Genomic DNA, 21,357 nt, shown 5'->3' with positions numbered 1-21,357 from the left:
ATTATGATATAAAGCACTACACCATTTGACACAAAGTGCTTTTATAAGTGAGCACCAGTGTACAGTTCTATAGCTTCCTCCGCAGTCCTTATTACAAACAGCTGCCTAATCTCAGCCTAAAGATGAAGTGCAACATTCTTTCTACAATATGCTGAACACTTACTTCAGTTTATTGTAGAAGTTTTCTAAACAGACATCCTTCTTCTCGCGGGATGGACATTTCATCTGAAAACTTACAAACGGTCTTGTGCTTATCTGACAGTACCCAATAGGCTGGTTCCACATCCGTCCCACAGCCATGGCACCAGATCCACTGGGCAGCCACAGACGGACTTTTTTTTTTCATAAGCACAAAAAATTTATTTTGAATATATCATTTTATACAGTAATTACTTGAAAAAATGTTCATTACTTTAGCTATTTACTTAGTGAATCAAATTATCCAAACAAAATAAACATGGCAATACAAAAACGTAAGAAATTTACAAAAGCTATACAAAATAAATTATTTAAAAATCAGACTGATACAGTCTGTAAAATTTCTTCAAGAGAATTATACACTTACAAATCTATGCAGCTTTTTTTAGGGGATAAAAGAAAGGATGCTTTAAGGCTTCTTTGAGAGTAGTCCTTTTAGCTGGATCATACTCCCAACATTTTCTCAATGAGGTCAAAGAGAAGATTAGATTTTATATATATATAAAATCTACTACCCTATATATATTATATATATATAAAATCTACTACATATGACTATGTAGTAGTACCCTAATAAATATATATTATATATTTATATATATATATATATAAAATCTACTATCTACTAGATAGATAGATAGATAGATAGATAGATAGATGATAGATAGCTTTGGCTATTCAGGGTCTTTGGGGTTCCATACAAATTTTAGGTTTGTTCTAGCTCTGTGAAAAATGCTGTTGGTATTTTGATAGGGATTGCATTAAATCTGTAGATTGCTTTGGGTACTATAGACATTTTAATAGCTTTTGTTCTTTCTTCTTTTTTAAAGATTTCATTTATTTGAGAGAGAGAGCACAAGCAGGGGGAGGGGCAGAGGGAAAAGTGGACTCCCCCACTGGGCAGGGCACCCAAGGCAGGGTTCCATCTGAGGACCCTGAGCTCCTGACCTGAGCCAAAGGCAGGTGCTTAGCCGACTAAGCCCAGTTTTTGTTCTTCCAATTTATAAGCCTGGAATGTTTTTCCATTTCTTTTTGTCATCTTCAGTTTCTTTCGTAAATATTCTATAGGTTTCACAGTACAGATCCTTTACTCTTTGGTTAGGTTTAATCCTAGGTATCTTGTGGTTTTGAGTGCAATGGTAAATGGGATCGATTCCTTGATTTCTCTTTCTGCTGCTTCATTATTAGTTATAGAAATGCAACAGATTTCTGTATGTTGATCTTCCATCCTGCAACTTTACTGAGTTCATGTATCAGTTCTAGCAGTTTTTTGGTGGAGTCTTTCAGGTTTTCTATGTAGAGTATCATTTCATCTGTAAATAATGGAAGTTTGACTTCTTCTTTGCTGGTTTGGATGCCTTTTATTTCTTTTTGTTGTCTGATTGCTGAGGCTGGGACTTCCAGTACTATGTTGAATAGCAGTGGTGAGAGTGGACATTCCTGTCTTGTTCCTGACCATCGAGAGTAAGTTCTCAAGTTTTTCCCCATTGAGGATGATATTAGCTGTGGATCTTTCATATATGGCTTTCATGGTACTGAGGTCTCATCTTCTTTTACACACCCTACAACTCTCCAGCCACTCACCTATACCTTGCACTGAGAGTGATTCTGGTAATATACCTGAGATGGGTTTAGCCCTAGAAACATAAATAACTTTTTCCTTTGACTATCATAGGAAAAAATACCTATCTGGCACTGCTTGGAATAAAATTTCCAATATTCTTACATTCAAAAGTTATTTAATGGCTTTAATTTTTAAAACAATCACCCCCTCAGTTTACCTATTGAACCAGATTGATATGTGCAATTTAAACATTTTCATAAATTTAGAATAAATGGCTTAAAGAAAAAGCAATTAATATTCTCTGCACAGCTTACTTTTTTAAGCTCTCTGGGGTAGCCACTGTACTTCAGGCAGAGATTGGATCCAGCAATAAAAAGATGACACATTTAGACATACTTTTGGGCTCAGTGACCAGTGTCCAATAGGAAACAGGATAGACAAAAACCAGTAGCCACAGTACAATACATGGCTATCAAAACATGTACACTAACAGGCTTTGAGGGCATCTTTGGGGTGGTGGGAGAGTACAGGGAGGAGTGGAAGGGACTAATGGGCTAAGACACTAAGGGACCAAGTGTCTATGAGGTTCAGTGGGGTCGCAGTTTAGAATAGTGATGGCCAGAGAGCAAACAGCTAGAGAGTTTGGAATTATGGTCAGAGATTAGGTCCAGGATAGGGACCTGTGAATGGGTGCCTGTCTACAGCAAAGGTTAAAGAGCCAAGAATGATGGAGGTAGACATGAGTGAAGCTATTGTGCAACATGAGTAAGTCACGTAGAGGTTGAAAGTCCCCCAATATGGTGGAAGGAGCTGCAGAACAGCCTGCCTGACCCCACTCCGCAGCATCCTACCTACATGTTTGCCTTCCCTCTCAATCTCCCAGTGATCCATTTCCTTTCTGCAGTGGTCTCCGGAAGTTTTATCATGAATCATTATTTGCAAAAAAAAAAAATTCTTTGAGCCTATGTCTCTACCATATGCATGTTTAGTTACATATATGTAAGTTACATATATGTGCTACCATGTTCCTGCACCAACATATTAGATATAGACTTAAAACACATGCAAAGGGAGAAATGTTAAAAGATGAAAATGAAAAAAAAAAAGATGAAAATGAAGTCATTGAAAAATGTTTAAATTGTGTTCACTGATAATAAAAAACTTTTTTGCTTTTCCCCAAAAATTATTAATAATGAAAACAGTATGATTTGAATGTCCCATGGTCTTGGATTTAATGCTCCATGTTATGGCCATCCCTAATTCTACCTCACAGTGCAGTTTATTTTGATTCTTGATTTAATGGCTGTCGTGTCTGGGAAAGGTAACTCACATAGATCCAAATGTAAGAAGGACGCTTTTTTAAAATTTTGCCTGTTGAACATTGTACTCACTTTTTAGTATCATTTCACAAATTGTGCAAATGGCTTTCTTGCGCTAGGAAATAGCCATTTTTACTCATGTCAATGAGTAAATCTTTTTAAAGATTTTATTGATTTGTTTGACAGAGAGAGAGAGAGAGAGAGAGGGCACACACAAGCAGGGGGAGAAGCAGAGGGAGAGAGATGCAACTCCTCTAGCCAGACCCCTGCCTGAGCCCAGGGACCACCACATGGCACCACTTGCCGGATATACTGCCCCTAGGATTTCTGCTTGTCACTACTACAGGTCCAGCCCTTCTGGGATTATAACCTTCCAGGTGGAGGAGAGAGGGGCCTTGTTCTGGTGTAGGAAACAGGCCTACTAGCTGCAGAATTCAGAGATGTTGTTTGGGAGAAAGCATTTCTGATCACAACCAGCCACATTGAAATGTCCATCTGGAAAGTCATTTCTAAACACCTATTTTAAAAAATTCCTCTTCTGGGGCCATCTAGGTAGTTCGTTCAGTTAAGCCTCCCACTTTGGGTTTCTTTCTGTTCAGGTCATGATCTCAGGGCAGTGGGACTAAGCCTGAAGTCCCATGTGGGGCTCACGCTCAGTGTGGACTCTGCTTGGGATTCTCTCCCCTTCCCTCTTCCTCCCATTCTTCCCCTCTCCCTGCTCATGTGCCCTCTTTTTCACCCTCTCTAAAATAAATTTTTTAAAAATCTTTAAGACAAATTCTTCTTCCATTGTACATATTTTAAAATATTTAAAAATTTTTATATTTTATATATATCTTCTATTCCTTAAAGGGATAGAGTAGATGGATTTGTTTGTTTCAGAATATCTACCCTGTGCATCCTATAGAAACAATTTGTCATCACAGCGAGTCTCATCAAATTTTAAGAAAAAAATTGCATAGGTGATCTTTAAGTGTTATACCAGGAGGCAACTGTTAGTGCCTGAGATTTTCATGGCTACCTCCCTCCTTTTTAGTTAGTATAACAGAAATTCTACTATGTAAAGGTGATTTTCTAAAAGTAACCACACTGCTCATAGCCTGTGGCCTGTAAATTCTAAGACATCTGAATACATGGACATCAGAGAGGTGAGGGAGCTCCTGCCAGCCTGCCCATGGTGCAAATCCTGCTCTTTCCTCTTCATTCCTCCACCGTCCACAGGCACCAAGCAAGAGCACTAGTGTTCCATATATTAAATATTAGTAATGGTCTAACAAAAATAAATAAAAATTGAAGTCCTATCCTTGTCTCTGAACTTTCAGGACTTTTCTGTCAACATATGTGGTGCATGTACAGAAACCAAAACTCAAACCTGACACTGTTATTCTCTGCTTCAAACTTCTCAATTGTCTCGCATTGTTCTGAGAATAAATTCAAGATCTTTGAATTAACTTGACTTCCGTGGTCATGCACAATTTGAGCCCTGCCTGCCTCTCAAGCCTCATCTTGTGGATACATTAGAATCAAGCCACATGGGCCTTCTTTCAGTTCTCTGATTACACCAAGCTCTTTTTCACATGTATCCCTTGCCTCCCGCCCCCTTCTCTCCCTGCCCTCCCCTCCCCATGTGCTCTGCCCTGGCCTTGAGCACTCTTCTCCAGGCTCATCACCTTGGTGACTACAGAGATCATTCTGATTTCGGATCAAATGTCACATCTCTCCAGACATCCATCGGACCCCACCAATCTAATATTCCTCCTCCTTATATGCTGTATGACATTCTTTACTTTGGCTTAACTGCACGTAATCATGATTTGTAATTATGTATTTACTTATGAAATTATCTGTCTCACCCAGGAAGCACTATAAGGGCAATAGCTTTTCTCTTAACACATTCCAACAGGTCTTTGCATCATGACGCTCAATGTCTGAAATTTACAGCATTCTCCCATAATACTCTCTACCATCCTCTTGTCTTTTATCCGCCAGCCTCCTTGTGACACCCCCAAATTCCTCTGGCTCCTGGGACACTTATTTGACAAGCTCTATTAAGTGCCTACAAGGTACCTGTACTGGACTAGGTGGTTGAGATAAAACAGTGCACAAAATACTGTTTGGACCAGTCCAAAACATAGGAGGGGTCTTTCACTTGTATTAGCATCAATGTTGAATTTATTTCATATAGCAGGAGTTCACAACCTTTTCTGGGTCACATACTCTTTGAGAGTTTGTGAAGAGCTCTGATCCCCTTCCCCACTAAAAAAATGCACAAATTCTCCTAGTGTATAATACAGTTGCAAGAGTTACACATAGTCTGTGAAGCTCATGGTTGGGTAACACATCCTAGGTCAATCATGTTAAAGAATACCAAAATATTTACTTACTCTTTGCAAAACTGTGGAATAAAGAGGAATAGGTGAAGTGGAGAATAAGGAAGTGAGCTACAACTTGTGTCTCCGAAGGAGGTGACTGGAGTGGGTGGGAGGAAAAAACCATGCCACATGTCACTTTGATGTCTCCCTTGTTTTGCTTCACCTAACTGCTTAAGGGCTGAGTTCTTTAGGAAGGAAAAAAGAAGAGGAAAGGAAGCAAAAACCTTTTTTTAGTGAACAGGTCTTATGGTCATAACATAAAATGCCCTTTTGTTATAAGTAAGCTACTATTAAATCCAGATTTCTTGAAAGAGTTTTGAAACGTCATAAGATGTTTTTATTTTAATTTTTTTAAAGATTTTTAAAATTTATTTGAGAGACAGATCAAGCAGAGGGGAGGGGCAGAGGGAGAGGGAAAGAGAGAAGGAAAAGCAAACTCCACACTGCTCCTGACTCAGGGCTGGATCCCATGACTGTGAGATCATGGCCTGAGCCAAAACCAAGAGTCAGAGGCTTAAACGGCTGAGCTACCCAGGCACCACTGCTTTGATTTTATTAAATATATAATGAATATATTTTGTGGAAAATGCTTATAAAGTTTCATCATCCCTTTATTCAGTTATTACTTTTGACTGGTATTTGTCACACAGCTAGGTACTTTTAAGAAAAACAACAAACACAGCATGACCCCACCATCAGCCCCATCCCATCATAGAGTTTCCTCATTGTACTGACAAATATCTACCTACTGTAACCCAATCATGAGTATGTGAAATTTTATAAAAAATACATAAATTATTTTATATTGTTTTATGAATTTTAATATCTCTATCTTCACACTACAATAAAATGTTATGTAAGTTGGAGAGCTCCATAATACAGATTGTTAAAGTAACTCCAATATCAGACCACTGGGGAGAATTTCAAGAATGTTCAGTGATATGCTGACAATATGTAACACCTATAAGAAAAACTAAGAAATTGGGTCTACTGTACAAGTGAGTGTCTGATTTTACAGCCCCACCTTATCATTAAAGCAGTTAACATTACATATAATACTTTTATATTTTTACAAGAAAGGTATTTTAAAATCACGGTATTAATATTAGTATTATTATTTTCCTTGACATTGTTTTATTAAAACTATTGTACTCAGTATTTGCACAGTTATGTTAATATGTGTGGTATTAAGGAGTGGAGACATAGCTAACTAAAAAAGGTAGTTTAGATTAAAGAGGCCTTATAAATATTACATATGCTTTCCTGAAAACCAGAGAAAAACATCATGTACTATTCTGTCAAGATAATGTGACATTTAGTAATCCTTTTAGCTGTGTTTTTTTTTTCCAACCAGTGAGTAAAGAGAATATTTGAATTGTTCTTTTTAACAGTGCAGTTCAACAATGCAACGCAATGTCAATACTTCGGAAAATGAATTAATAATAATTGTCAGGAATTATAGTCTAGGCAACCTCTGAAATTGGAATGCAAAGTAGGCTTCACATTATTTTTATACATTTCACCAGAGGAATGCTTTCAACCCAGCTACCTCAACTCAGCTTTTAGTATTAACTTGCCTCAAGTCACTAAGGTATATAAGCATTTGAGCACTGAGAAAAATTAACATCCCACTATCAAAGGGACAGAAAAATGCATTGGACAAAGACAAGAAAAACCTCTTTAGTTTTATTCCTGGTAAAGAAAATTACATAATGGCCATTAAATCCTAAATGGTCAGCTTTATTTTAGATCCTTTTGAAGACATCCCTTAGAGGGGTGCCTGGGTGGCTCAGTCGGTTAAGCGTCCAACTGTTGATTTCAGTTCAGGGTTGTGAGATTGAGCCCCAAGGGCTCTACGCTCAGTGTAGAGTCTGCTTGGGATTGTCTCTCTGCTCCTCCCCTGGTCATGCTCTCCTCTCTCTCTCTCTCCTTTTCAAAAAAATATCTTTAAAAAAAATAGGCCCTTACAGAGAAGATTCTCTATCCATGTTATTTTGCCTATGTCAAAAACAATACAATGGAATATTACTCAGCCATAAAAAAAGAATGAAATCTTGCCATTTGCAACAACATGGATGGATCTAGAGAGTATAATGCTAAATGAAATAAGTCAGAGAAAGACAAATACCATATGATTTCACTCATATGTGGAATTTAAGAAACAAAACAGATAAGCTAGGGGGAAAAAAAGAGAGGGGCAAACCAAGAAACAGACTTTCAACTGTAGAGAACAAAGTCATGGTTACCAAAGAGGAGGTGGGTGAACAGGTTGGTGCAACAGGTGATGGGGATTAAGGAGGCCACTTGCTGTGATGAGCACCAGGTGTTAAATGTAAGTGATGAATCACTATATTGTACACCTGAAACTAATGCTACACTCACTGTATGCTAACTGGAATTTAAGTAAGAATTTTAAAAGAAAACAATGGTTAGATCTGCACATAAAAATGTTTTTTTTTTAAAAGAAAAGTTGAAACTCTTCCAAGTATTACCCAGTACTTGAGTTGGCTTTTGTTAATTGGAAAAAACTTAGAAAAAAATCTTAGAGTTTCAGATAGAAATTCCTGTCTAGTTATGACTCTATGAAAGGGACTGGCTTACCTATAGTGAGTGATTATTATTCATAGTTAAGTGAGTATACATGAGAAGAAAAAGCCAATTAGAATAGAAAAGTAGAGATAAGGTAGGGTAAGGTCTGTAGGGAGACTGACAGAAATTGTAGGATTGCAAAACATGGCAGTGTACATGCATGATCTGAAGGGGGATTCAAGGGGGATGACTGGTGGAGAGATGTGAGGGAAAGAAAATTTGAATGGCTACTTTACCACAAAGGACTAATGGAGTCACTGTTGCCAGATTTCTAAATTACACCACAAATTTCCACTCTAAAGTACCTGCCTACAAATAACTGGGAAAAAATGTTGCCAAGCTATTTGGTCTTTGGAACTGGACAATTTTGAATATTAGTGAATTTTTATTACTACTCATCTATTAATGATGTGAAAACAAAATCTCTATAAAGAAAGTTGTAGAATTTCAAAGCTCGTGGGTAGGTAGGGAAGTAGGGTAGGTAGGGAAGTAGGGAAGTTTTGATTCTAGGCAAAAATCTGAAGCAGAGAATGCTAGGTTTTCCAATTTAATGGAAATGTATAGAAGGGCTAAGGACTTGTTTGGTCAAAGTGATATACAGAGGTAAGGTAAATAAATAATTCAGGTTAGACTTATTCTAAATTTGAGGAATGTCACAAGTTAATTTGATAAATTAAGCAGCAGATTAAAATGAAAAAAGTATTTAACCTCTTGGTGATTGTTGAATTTTATAAAAAACAGAATTTATGCAACAGCCCTTGCATTCTAGTTAATAATCAGCAACACTTTTTTAGGTAACTCCAGCTGGTGGGGAGACAGTGACTTTTGCCATATTCAAAGGACATATAGATGTATGCACCCTGGAATCTTTTCTCTATCAAAAATCATGTTTCCTGTTACAGAAGCATAGGTCAGAAAGAAAGCAGAAGGGAAATGAAAGTATAAAGAATTACTTCTCCCCATAAATCAGCTTTGCTCTTCTGGAAAAAAATATGTGGCTGGAATTTTGCAGAGTTGCTTGAAGGAAAATAACCTTACCAGTGCAGTTGATAAGGACCAAGCCTTTTAAAGACCTGCAATTAGGGGCACCTGGCTGGCTCAGTCAGTTAAGTGTCTGCCTTTGGCTTAGGTCATGATCACAGGGTCCTGGGATCCAGCCCGGCGTTGGGCATCCTGTTCAGCCAGGAGTCTGCTTCTCCCTCTACCTTTCCCCCTGCTCGTGCTCTCTCTCCCTCTCCAATAAATAAATTAAATCTTTGAAAAATAAAAGACCTGCAATTTTAAAAAATTGTTTTTCAAACTGAGAACACTGAAAATTCTCTTGAGGCCCTTATACTTTCTACTACTAGGAAATGACTACTCTGGTGAAGATTGGCCTGGAGTAGAGACAGGAAGCTTTCTGAAGTGAAATCATTAACAAATATGAAAGTCATCACACCCAAATGTATATAGTAAAGTATAATTAATTATACTTTAGTAAACAAGGTAAAGATTAAGAAATAATGACTCACAGTCTAAAGATTCAGAAATGACTCAAACGGTCTCACTCTTTTTTTTTTAGAATTTTTTTGAAATTTCTTTATTGAGGTATAATTGGCATACAATATAACATTGCTGTTATGTGTACTAAATAATGATTCAATATTTGTATATATTGCAAAATGATCACCACAGGTCTAGTTGATATCCGTTACCATACCTAGTCACAGAACTTTATCTTAGGAAAACTTTTAAGATCTACTCTCTTAGCAACTTTTAAATATGCATTACAGTGTTACTAATCATAGTTGTCGTGGTGTACATTACATCCCCACGACTTATGTATAACTGAAAGTTTCTACCTTTTAACTCCTTTCACCCATTTTGCCCACTCCCCCCCACACTCCTTGCCTCCAGCAACCACCAGTCTCTTCTCTGTCCCTGTGAACTTGCATTTTGTGTGTGTATTTTAAGATTCCACATGTGAGATCATATGATCATATGATATTTGCCTCTCTCTGACTTATTTCATTTAGTGTAATGCCCTTAAGTTCCATCCACGTTGTTGCAAATGGCAAGATTTCATTTTTTATGGCTGAATAATACTTCAGTGTATGTGTGTATCACAGTTTCTCTATCCATTCATCCATTGACAGATACTTAGGTTATCTCCATGTTCTGGTTGTCATAAATAATGCTGCAGTGAGCAGGGGAGTACATATATCTTTTTGAGTAAGTGGTTTCATTTTCTTTGGATAAATACTGAGAAGTGGAATTGCTACATCATATGCTAGTTCTATTTTTCACTTTTTGTGGAACCCCCATACTGTTTTCCACGGTGGTTGCAGCAATTTACATTCCCACCAAAAGTGCAAAAAGGTTCCCTTTTCTTCACATCCTTGCCAACACCTGTTATTTCTTATCTTCTGGATACTAGTGGTTCTAACAGTTGTGATGTGGTATGTAATTTTGGTTTTGAATTGCATTTTCCCTATAAGGAATGATGTTGAACACCTCATTTACATGTTGGCCTTCTGTATGTCTTCTTTGGAAAAGTGTCTATTCAGGGGCACCTAGGTGGCTCAGTCAGTTAAGCGTTTGACTCTTGATTTTAGCTCAGGTCATGATCTCAAGGTTGTGAGATTGAACCCCACATCAGCTCCCCTGCTCGTGGGAAATCTGCTTGAGATTCTCTCTCCTGCTTTCTCTCTGCCCCTTCCTGCCCCACGTGCTTTCTCTCTCCCTCTCTAAAATAAATAAATAAATCTTTTTTTTAAGAAAAATGTCTATTCAGATACTCTGCCTATTATTTTAATCAGATTATTTGTTTTTCTGCTATTGAGTTGCATGAGTTCTTTATGTATTTTGGATATCAATCTCTTATCAGATAATAGGATTGGCAAATATTTTCTTCCATTCTGTAGGCTGGCTTTTCATCTTATTCTGTCATTTTTTATTTCTTTGTTACATTAAAGATTCCTTCAAGGTGTTGTTGGTTTTTTTTCACTTTGATATATGGATAAGAAAAACTCCCAATGGCAATTGCAGTCCAATTTTGATGCATGTGTCAAGCAAATAGAAAGCTTTCCAGAGAGAACTCTGCCCTCACAAGCTTTATTCAGGGCTGAGTGTGCTGGACACTGAATCTGTACAGGTAGTACTATAACATCAGTAAGGGGGTGATTTAAAAGGAAAAATTTCTGCAATTCAAGAACATTAGCACTAAGCCCAGGGCCTGATCTATAATAGATATTCAATACAGTTTCCATTTTTACATGCTTTTATTTTATTACCCTTGCCTATATACATTCATTATTTTACACAGTTGTAATCAAAATAAAGATATAATTTTATTTTCTTTATCACTTTATCACTTTATTTAACACATCATAGTAGGAGAAAATAGTTTCTATACCTGAGGATTCTCATAAACACTGACTTTTTAAATGACCTTTATTAATCTCAATATTATGCTATTAAATATATGGTTCAGGGACACTGGGAAGGCTCAGTCGGAAAAGCATGTAACTCTTGATCTTAAGGTCATGAGTTGGAGCCCCATACTGAGTGTCGAGATTACTTAATTTTAAAACTTCAAAAATATGGTTCAGAGAATATCTTCATACATATTTTTTCCTTTGGTGAAAATTCTTGCCCAGAATAAATTTCTATGAATTAATTGACTTTTGTCAAAGGCTCTGAACATTTCAGTGATTAGTAAAATTGATTTATAAAATTGCTTTCTCTTCAGGGTGTACCAATACACACTGATACTGAACTTATGCAAATAGCTTTATAGGAGAGTATCTGAGACTGTATACAGGCAGAGAGCTGTGTCAGTCAACAGTCACAGATTTCTCACCAGTCATCAGTTAGAAAGTATGCAGGCATCTAGTCGGTTCAAATTACCATGTTGGGGTACTTTTATGAGAAGAAATAAATAGGATGGATAGTCTCTGTCATTAAATTTACCACCTTGGTTGGGGAAACTAAACTTTATTCACTCTATTCAAAGCATTGTCCCCGATGCTGCAGTATGGAGTTAGTGGGAGGAAAGAGTGAGCTTGATAAGAAGTTGGCCAGTAATCTTTACTGTCAAATCTGCCATGTTGCTGGTTGGAGTCAGTGGGGTGATAAATACTCCTTACAGTTACATATGAGCTTCCTACAAACTTCATAGATTGCAAGTTTCTATATTAGTGAACTTCTATCTTTCTTAGGCCATCCTATCAACCTTGTGTGATTTAGGAAAATTGCCCTAAAATAGTTGAAATATGGCAAGTAATTGGTTTTAAATTGTGTTGCTACTATTCCAAGGAGGCCTTCTTGGTATTGTTTGAGATGCTATGGAGAACCTGAACTGTAGAGCTTGGAACCACTACCAAGGAGACAAATACTGGACCTCTGTAATCATGAAACTTTGCTACCTTGGAAAGCTATTAGATGTTTAGTAAGTGTTCATAGTTGCTAACAAAGGTATTGGTGATTCTTTTAAAGTAAAAGCATTAACCCTTCTTTAACTTTAAAGGTTACATTCCATAAGGATGGTGAAGCCTAGGTTCTGGGGTGGCCTAGTCAGGTTTTTTTCATGCAAAATGGTGAGAATGATGACAAAGATTGGGGGCTGGCAGGGAGAAGGGAATCTGCTTTAAATGATCTTTACAATGGACATGATTTTCTTCACATTGAGGATGAGACATTAGTAGCATCACAGACTTTTTAGAATGATCAGGAGATTTTACAAAGACTAAATTTAAAATTTGAGGAAACATACTTTGAATTTCTACTATAAATAGACCCAGCTGCCTCTCTCTCCTGAAAGGGACAGGATCCTCCCCTCAGAGTCAACCAAGAGGCACACTCTTCTTCTTGGAGCATGTTTCCAAAACATGATTGATTTGTCTGTCATTCATTCATTCATTCATTTGTCCAGCAAATACTGAATTCCAACTATGGACACTCTTCTAAGTTCTGGGAAAGCTGAATAGGATATAGCAGACTTATCCTGTCTATCTTGCCATGAAGCCAGGAGAGTAATTAAACTAGTAGTTGTAATGCATTGTAATGACAGTAATGCTAAGAAAGCACAGACTGCTGTAATGACCCTGATGTAGTCTGGGGGCCAGGGAATGGCTTCATGAAGAGGTCTAGTTTAGGATGGGTAGGACATGCAGGAGGCACTAGAGAAGGAGTGGAGAACAGTATTCCAAACAAAGCAAATAATGAACAATGAGTGAATAAAGGCAAAAAAAATTAAAAAATGAGTGGGATGTTCAGGAAAATAAATGTGGTTTTTGTTTTCATTTTTTTTTATTGTTTTTTTAGACTTTGAGAAGAATCATGGTTAGAACTGAGGCTGAAATAGGTAGACCCCAGAACATATGAGCCACTTTAAAGAGTTTGGACTTTATCCAAAATGAAACAGGAATCAATTGAATGGTTTTATGCAAGGGAAAGTGCCCAATCAATATGTTTTTTTAAAGGGCACTCTGGCTGCTAGGTGGATAATGCATTGGGATGGAGGTTGACTTAAGTCAAGACTGGTTAGGAGGCTGCTGAAATAATAATTCAGGACAGGACCACAGTTTTGACAATGGGAATGGAGAGGAGTGAAAGGAATTGAGAGAAAAGAAGATGTAAATTAGCAAGGCTCAGGGCTGATTTGATCTAAGATTGAATGAGAGGAAGAACAGAGGATGATATTGAAGTTCAGCTCAGGAACCGTAGTGGTTAAAGGTGCTGTTCACTGTGATAAGAAATTAGGTAATAACAGATTTGAGGAGTTAAATGATTTCATTTGGAGATAAGCCAGGTTTGAGATGCCTGGAAGTCATCTAAAATGAAGGTGTTCACCAAGCTGCCAGTTTATACAGATACAGAATTCAGTAGGGAGATTAGACCTAGAAATATGGATTTGGAGGTATTCAGCAAGTAGGTGGTAATTGAAACCATTGGAAGGATTTTGTCATCCAGAGAAAATGAGAATAATAGAACCCTGTGGAACAAAGCTAGACAAGGAAAGGGTTAAGAGAAAGTGAGCCCCCAAGATGACTGAGAAGAATTAGTCTGAGTGGTAAAGCAACACCTTGAGAGGGTGCTGAGTTGGATAGTACCAAGGATTGATTGGGAGGGAGGGAGAAGCCAGCAAAACTCTGCAGCTTGTGAAGGTCAAGCAGCCCAGGGACAGAGAATGGTCCACTGAATTTAGTGACAAGGATGCAAGTGTTACTTGCAGGGGCGAGTTTAGGGGGTGAGTGACTTTAGCACTCCCATTTTCTTCCTTTCCTTAGCAATCAGATCACATGGCCTATGGGCACTGTGTAAAAGTCAAGAATTCATGGAACTGGGGGGAAGACCTCTTCTCTGAGTCAAGTGTATGAGCTGTAGGAACAGTGATTGTGATCCTTTAGGAGCTATTTTTGCTCATTTTCAACCCTCCACTTTGTTACTAAGTGGTATAGATTGCTTAGTCTTAGGGAGATAAGATATTTGATTAAGTTATTGAAATATTTCTTTTTAAAATAAAAATCCAATGAAGCAAAAATGTTTTAGTGCATAAGGATTAGCTGTAATTCTCCAGAACTCCACAAGCATTAACATTTCAATCAAGGAAAGTTTTGCTTATATAAATGTGACATTCTAATTTCATTGAAAACAAAAAAGCACCTTCAGAGTTTGAATATACAATTTTATCCTCATTAACAGAAGGGGATCTCCACTTTAGGACACTGTTATTTGATCAATAATGAATATATTGTTATGGACAATTCTAAAGGTCAAGATTTTTTTCAAGGACCAGGAATAAGTCATTCTTTATTTTGATAGCCTTGCTTTGGTTTTTGAGGGACTCTCTTTTATTTTTCTCTTGTTTTTCCTCCCTTATTTTCAAGCTTTGAGTTTTGAGTGGTGACATTCCTTAAATCCAGTATCATGAAGAATAGTAGAAAGATCAGGGCACAATAGACAGGGAACAGGTACCACTGTTGGTTTAGATAAGCAGCCCTAGTGCAGATATTGGAAAAACTTTGATTCTCCCAGTACTTTTAGGAAATTATGGCAGTCTGCATCCTAATATAACCTGCTATAGGATGGATTTCCATACAATGTGAATTTGCCTTGTGCATCTCCAAAAGATGTTTAGTCCTTAGAATCAATAAGATTTTACTGGCAAGGCAAAATAATAGGGTAGAGCTTGACCTCCAAATTTGAATTCTGGTTTCAAGACATATTTACTGTGTCTCTTAAGTTTTTTAACCTCTCTAGCCTCAGTGAAATGAGGGAAATAATAGAGTCATCCTCTTCAAGTTGGTTAAATAAGTTAACATTTTTAAAAAGAGCAACACGTAGCGTAGTAGGCACAATATATGTTACATGCAGAATTTTCCACAGTCCCATGACAGACCTGTGTTAATAATGAGAGTGCTTTTTATTATGAGTAAATGTTTATTGAGCTCTACATTGAATGCATCATTATATTTAAAAATATTATTCCAGTTCTAATAATGAGTAGAAGGTAAACATAAACACTCTCCTGCTTTGGCCTTCCTTTGATGAAATAAATCACCCAGTGTATCTGGCCAGGATGACTGTTCAACTGTATCTTTTTTTTTCTTTTTAAAGATTTTATTTATTTGAGAGAAAGAGCACCCATGCCCACAAATGTGGTGAAGGGGCAGAGGGATAAGCAGGCTCCCTGCTGAGCCAGGAGCCTGAGGCAGGGCTTGATCCCAGGACCCTGAGATCATAACCCAAGCCAAAAGCAGACACTTAACCAACTGAGCCACCCAGGTGCCCCTGGTCAGCTCTATCTTTTATGTATGCCTTCAACATGCCCAAAGCACTTCATGACTTTAAAGATCCATATAACTCAAGGGCTAAGTAATCCACTGCATTCCTGCAAAGAGACCTCAGATCATGGTGCCACTGGATGCTTAGAACCTGTGAGTTATATTCCAGAGGGAAATGCCCCATTTTTTCAGTTCTGTATCACTTAGTCTATATCTGGTATTCTCCTTCAAGCTCTCAAAGTACCCTTGGCAAGCTCTATTATCACCAGTGTCATTGTCATAATTAGTCATGGTGTGGACCTTTATATTTTAAGAATACACACACACCACACATACACACACACACACCACTTGTTCTCTTGTGAAATGGATTATTATTCTTGTTTTATAGAAAAGGAATCTGAAGCTCAAAAAAGGTAATATTGCAGGATGCCTGGGTGGCTCAGAGGTTGAGCGTCTGCTTCAGCCCAGGGCCTGATCATGGAGACCCGGGATTGAGTCCTGCATCAGGTTCCCCACAGGGAGCCTGCTTCTCCCTCTGCCTATGTCTCTGCCTCTATCTCTGCTTCCCTCTCTGTCTCTCATGAATAAATAAATAAATCTTTAAAAAAAGTAATATTGCTTGCCAGTGGACACACAGAACGGGAGTGATAGAGCTGGACCTGGAGGCTGTCATCCCCCTTCCCCTGTTTTTATCAGCTGATATAAAATTATGAGGTAGGATAATGGACACTAATCAGGAAAAAATGACTAAAATTGGTTAAGGGGGAGGAAAGCCCTTTGCAAAGCAATGTTTAATATAAGGCTGTTTTTGTAAAAATATTAATGATAATCAAAGTGGAAGAGGAAGAAAGTATGGTTAGTATGTGGAAAAGGTGTGTCCTGTAAGGGTGCCTCTTCTACTCCCCGGGAAGTGGTGGCCGGACAGGCTGAGTAACTTCACTGATTCCACAGACATTCATTCAGAAACTGTTTGTTGGACATAGCCTCTGAATGGGCCTCCAAGTGGGTTTGCCAGTTCCCATTCCTTTGCTTTCCCTGAAAGCAGAAACAGAATACTCTCCTGCTTATTTGGTAAACAGAGAGTTCCCAACTAACCAGTGTGGGGCTGGATACAAAGTTCTTGCACACACCACTTCCACTCTCTCAGACCTGTGTTTGCACCCCGAGCAAACAGCCTGGCTACCAGAACCAAGTAGGTCACCTGGGTTCACAGTCCAGGCTCTTATGTAGGCTTGCTGCTCCTGCTGGTCTCACTGCCTTCACTGCATTCCAATACCTCTCAAAATTACAGAGGAAAAAAAGAAATAACTCCAGACATTTGAACGAGTTAGATATTGCCATTTCACAGCTGCAGAAGTTTCGATGGTAGGATCCGTGTACAAAAATAAATAGATAGATGATAGATAGATAGATAGATAGATAGATAGATAGATAGATAGATAGATAGATATTGCCATTTTAGAGCTACAGAAGTTTCAATGGCAGGATCAGTGTACAAAAAGTAAATAGATGATAAATAGATGATAGATAGATAGATATTGCCATTTTACAGCTACAGAAGTTTCGATGGCAGGATCAGTGTACAAAAATAAATAGATGATAGATAGATGATTGATAGATAGATGATAGATAGATATTGCCATTTTATAGCTGCAGAAGTTTCGATGGCAGGATCCGTGTACAAAAATAAATGATAGATAGGTGATAGATAGATAGATGATAGATGACAGATAGATGATGATAGATAGATAATAGATGATTAGATAGATAGATAGATAGATAGATATTGCCATTTTACAGCTACAGAATTTCGATGGCAGGATCAGTTTACAAAAATAAATAGATGATAGATAGATGATACATAGATGATACATAGATAGATAGATAGATAGATAGATAGATAGATAGATAGATGATAGATAGATATTGCCATTTTACAGCTGCAGAAGTTTCAATGGCAGGATCATGCATAAAAATAGATGATAGATAGATGATAGATAGATGATAGATAGATAATGCTAGATATTGCCATTTTACAGCTGCAGAAGTTTCGATGGCAGGATCGTGCATAAAAATAGATGATAGATGATAGATAGATAGATAATGCTAGATATTGCCATTTTACAGCTGCAGAAGTTTCGATGGCAGGATCATGTACAAAAATAAATAGATTAGATAGATAGATAATAGATAGATGATAGATAGATATTGCCATTTTACAGCGACAGAAGTTTCGATGGCAGGATCATGTACAAAAATAAATAGATGATAGATAGATGATAGATAAATGATAGATGACAGATGATAGATAGATAGATGATAGATAGATAGATAGATAGATAGATAGATAAAAACAAAAAAATAAAACCAACACCCAAGCACATGTGGTATCTCTGCTGCAGCCTGGGTTAGAGAGATTGAAGTTCACAGGATCATTTCGGGAGCCTTAGCTGCAGAAATGGGGGGGGGGGGGGGTGCAGCCCCAGCACCACGTGCCTGAGCACAGCAGCTCCCGGGCCTCCCGCGTCACAAAAGGCTCCGGTCTTGTCTCTCGTTGGGTCGGGCCAGTGAGGTGGTCCGCAGACCAAGCACACAAATGCTGACCGTCTGTTGGTGTCCCTTTGTGTCTCCTCCGCGTGGCGCTCCAGGTCGGGGAGTTCCGAGCCCACGCGGCGGAGTGGACGGCCAACGTCACGGCCGAGTTCAAGGAGACCCGGAGGCGCCTGAGCGTGGAGATCTACGACAAGTTCCAGCGGGCCACGTCCATCAAGCGGAAGCTGTCCGCCGAGCTCGCAGGCAGCCACAACCAAGAGCTGACCCCCTGCCGGAGGACCCTGTCGGTGAACCACCTGGCCACCGAGAGGGACGTGCTGCCGCCCTTGCTGAAAACGGACAGCATCTATTTGAACGGATTGACGCCGCACTGTGCGGGCGAGGAGATTGCTGTTATCGAGAACATTAAATAACCCTCTCTTTGAAGAACCTTAGGCCTAGCCGTAGGTGAGGACCTCTGTATGCTCTTTATGACTGTTGCTGGTAGCGTTTTAAAAAAAAAAAAAAAAAAAATTTGTGCATGAGCTCCAAAGGGGGAACAGAATATAGATAACACCCGTCAGGGCCATGTGCCATCTGGCGAATTTGGAATTCTGAGCCAGCACGATCTTTCTGATGATGCTTGTGGAGCGGTCCACTCTCTTTGACAAGTGGAACAGCACAAGCAATGTCTGATGCCTTTTTGTGCCCAGACTGTTTTTCCTCCCTCTTTTCATAATGTGCCATAAGGCCTCAGAATGGATTATAAGTGTCTCTGGTAGTAATGTAGCTTCGAGGGATCAGTCCTTAACTTTTCAGGGTCTACCTAACTGAGCCTAGATACGGACCATTTATGGATGACAACGTTTCTTTTTGTAAATGGCAAGAGATTCTTATGCAGCCTTTTACCTAAGAAATTTTCTGTCAGTGCCTTATCTTAACGAAGAAACGGAACCTCTCTAGCTAATGTGTGGTTTCTCCTCCCCCGCCCCACCCCTAGGCTCACCTCTGCAGCCCTTTATCCCACCACTCCCGTTTGAATACCATCCCTTGCTGGAAACAGCGTGTAAACTGACTGAAGTGATGATGCCCGAAGAAGGAATAGATGCCAAATTAGATGGACATTGAAGCAACACTCAGAAATTCTAGCATTAAAGGCACTGCAAAGAAATGAGGTGTGCAGATGGTCCCTCTGAGTATTTATTTGACTCAGGTACCAGTGGTACATACACACAGCGTAATGGTTTCCAGCCTGGTAAAATTGGCTGCTCCAAACAGTCCCTTCTTTCCTGGCAGTATTTGGAATTTATCATTTATTAAGAACTACACATTTTGAAAGGTGGAAGCAGAAGAAAAAATAACATATGTGCATATGTTATTTTTATATATAATATTATATATATTATATATATAATCTGACAAAAGAAAGCTGTTAAACATGGATCTTTTGGAGGCGATTTAAAACAATTGCTGTGAATTGCCCTTCTGAGGAATAGAAGATAGCATGATAATGTGTTAACGACCATTTGCTAATAAACGTTATACTGCCAGCACCTATTTGCTTTTTTTTGATGGGAAGGCTTATCTGATTTTCTCTCCCCAGGTGACTTTTGCCAGACAGGAAGGTGATGCTGTAGTCAGAGTTGGGTACAGCCTTGCCTTGTGTGGGTGTCCCTCTGGAGCTGTGACTGAGCATGAGAGCAGTTGAAAGTGGGATCATTGTGATATTGCACATGGAAAAAATGCAGATTGCAGGCATAATTCATCTTTTGACATTAGAGAAAAAGCTGTTCTAGCACAATTTAAATCTTGAGATCTTGAGAGCTTTTTTTTTTTTTTGATAGAAAAGGCTGATATCCCTTTTTAGTTTAATTTTATATCCTGTAACTCTTTGGATGTTTCCAAGATTCAGAAGAAATTCATTAAAGGCACCTAGTAGATTGCTACTCTTTTATTTTCATACTTAGATCTGCTGTACATTGTATATATAATTTTTCAAATGCAGAAAGATGACTTCCCCAAATGCAATTGCAAAGCATTTCTTTTATTCTGGGAACAAGGGTGGTGGAAATATCTGAATAAGAGGCATTCCAATTAGGATCTTAAAAAATAACCGAGGATCTTAAAACAAACATCTAAATAGATGCTTATTTTCCAAAATTTACATTTAACCTAGATGTGTAAATATTCATTTAACTTGTTGAAGGTACTTTTATAAACTTAAAAAATTCTAACCAAAATTTTAGAAAGTCAGGCTCTTTTAGAGAGAAAGCTACACCCATTTCCTCAATAGCTGTTCTGAAAGTCCATATGGTGGAATGCACCATGTATAAACTGTGAATTGTATTGACAAATAAAGTTTGTAATTAAAGTCAGCATTTTTCTGAGTCTCCTGCTTGCTGCTGAGAATGTAGATGGGATTCTAGGGGAGTGGAACTCCAGGATGTTGCTTTTCATGCTGAGTTTTCTGTGGCTCCTTCGCTCACAATATTCAAGAAATATTTTTGATGAAGTCTTACTACCCTTGTTAAATATGTGCAGAATGTTCTTCCTCGTGACTGTTAACCAAGAGTAAATATCCAGAAAACTGCCTTTTGAAATAGGATATTTTAAATGGCATGTAAATTCAAGATTGTTTCTATTAAATTATGACATGTTAATATCTTATTTTATCATTGTTAGACCTTGTCTCGACACTGAAGTAATCTAAATGCCAAGCACAGGCACCTGAATATTTTTTGCAAGGGAAAAAAACAATCAAATATCCTGGTAGTTGCTGAATCTAGTCTTCTGGACCTCATACCCCCAAATATTTGAACAACATACCTTATCTGTATCTTGCATAAATTTATTGATTGATGCCCAAACACCTTCATTCTCAGTAAATATCCTAAAACTGGTTCCCAACATTATCCTCAGAATTGGGGAAGATCTAAGAAAAACTGTACTCTAGCAGTTTTATTTCCTCAAGCTTTAATGTATTTATTTACTGTGGAGAAAACATAGAGACAGAT

General features: G+C 38.1%; 1 protein-coding gene across 9 annotated transcripts in view; it reads left to right on the top strand.

Annotated features, from left to right (window-relative positions):
• The window catches only part of KCNK2 (potassium two pore domain channel subfamily K member 2), a 198,003-nt gene extending 177,285 nt beyond the window's left edge, over nt 1-20,718 (top strand). For 8 of the 9 annotated variants that reach the window (XM_072733271.1, XM_026001119.2, XM_072733276.1 and 5 more), the window contains one exon: nt 18,460-20,718. In XM_072733271.1, coding sequence (XP_072589372.1) covers nt 18,460-18,777 — 318 coding nt within the window. In that variant the 3' untranslated portion in view covers nt 18,778-20,718. The remainder of the gene's footprint in view (nt 1-18,459) is intronic. The other variant, XM_072733272.1, reaches the window with a different exon arrangement.
• Nucleotides 20,719-21,357: the final 639 nt, after the last annotated feature.

The sequence above is a fragment of the Vulpes vulpes genome, chromosome 13 (genome assembly GCF_048418805.1).
Source record: "Vulpes vulpes isolate BD-2025 chromosome 13, VulVul3, whole genome shotgun sequence".
Classification (NCBI taxonomy): domain Eukaryota; kingdom Metazoa; phylum Chordata; class Mammalia; order Carnivora; family Canidae; genus Vulpes; species Vulpes vulpes.
This window is presented reverse-complemented; position numbering and strand designations above follow the sequence as displayed.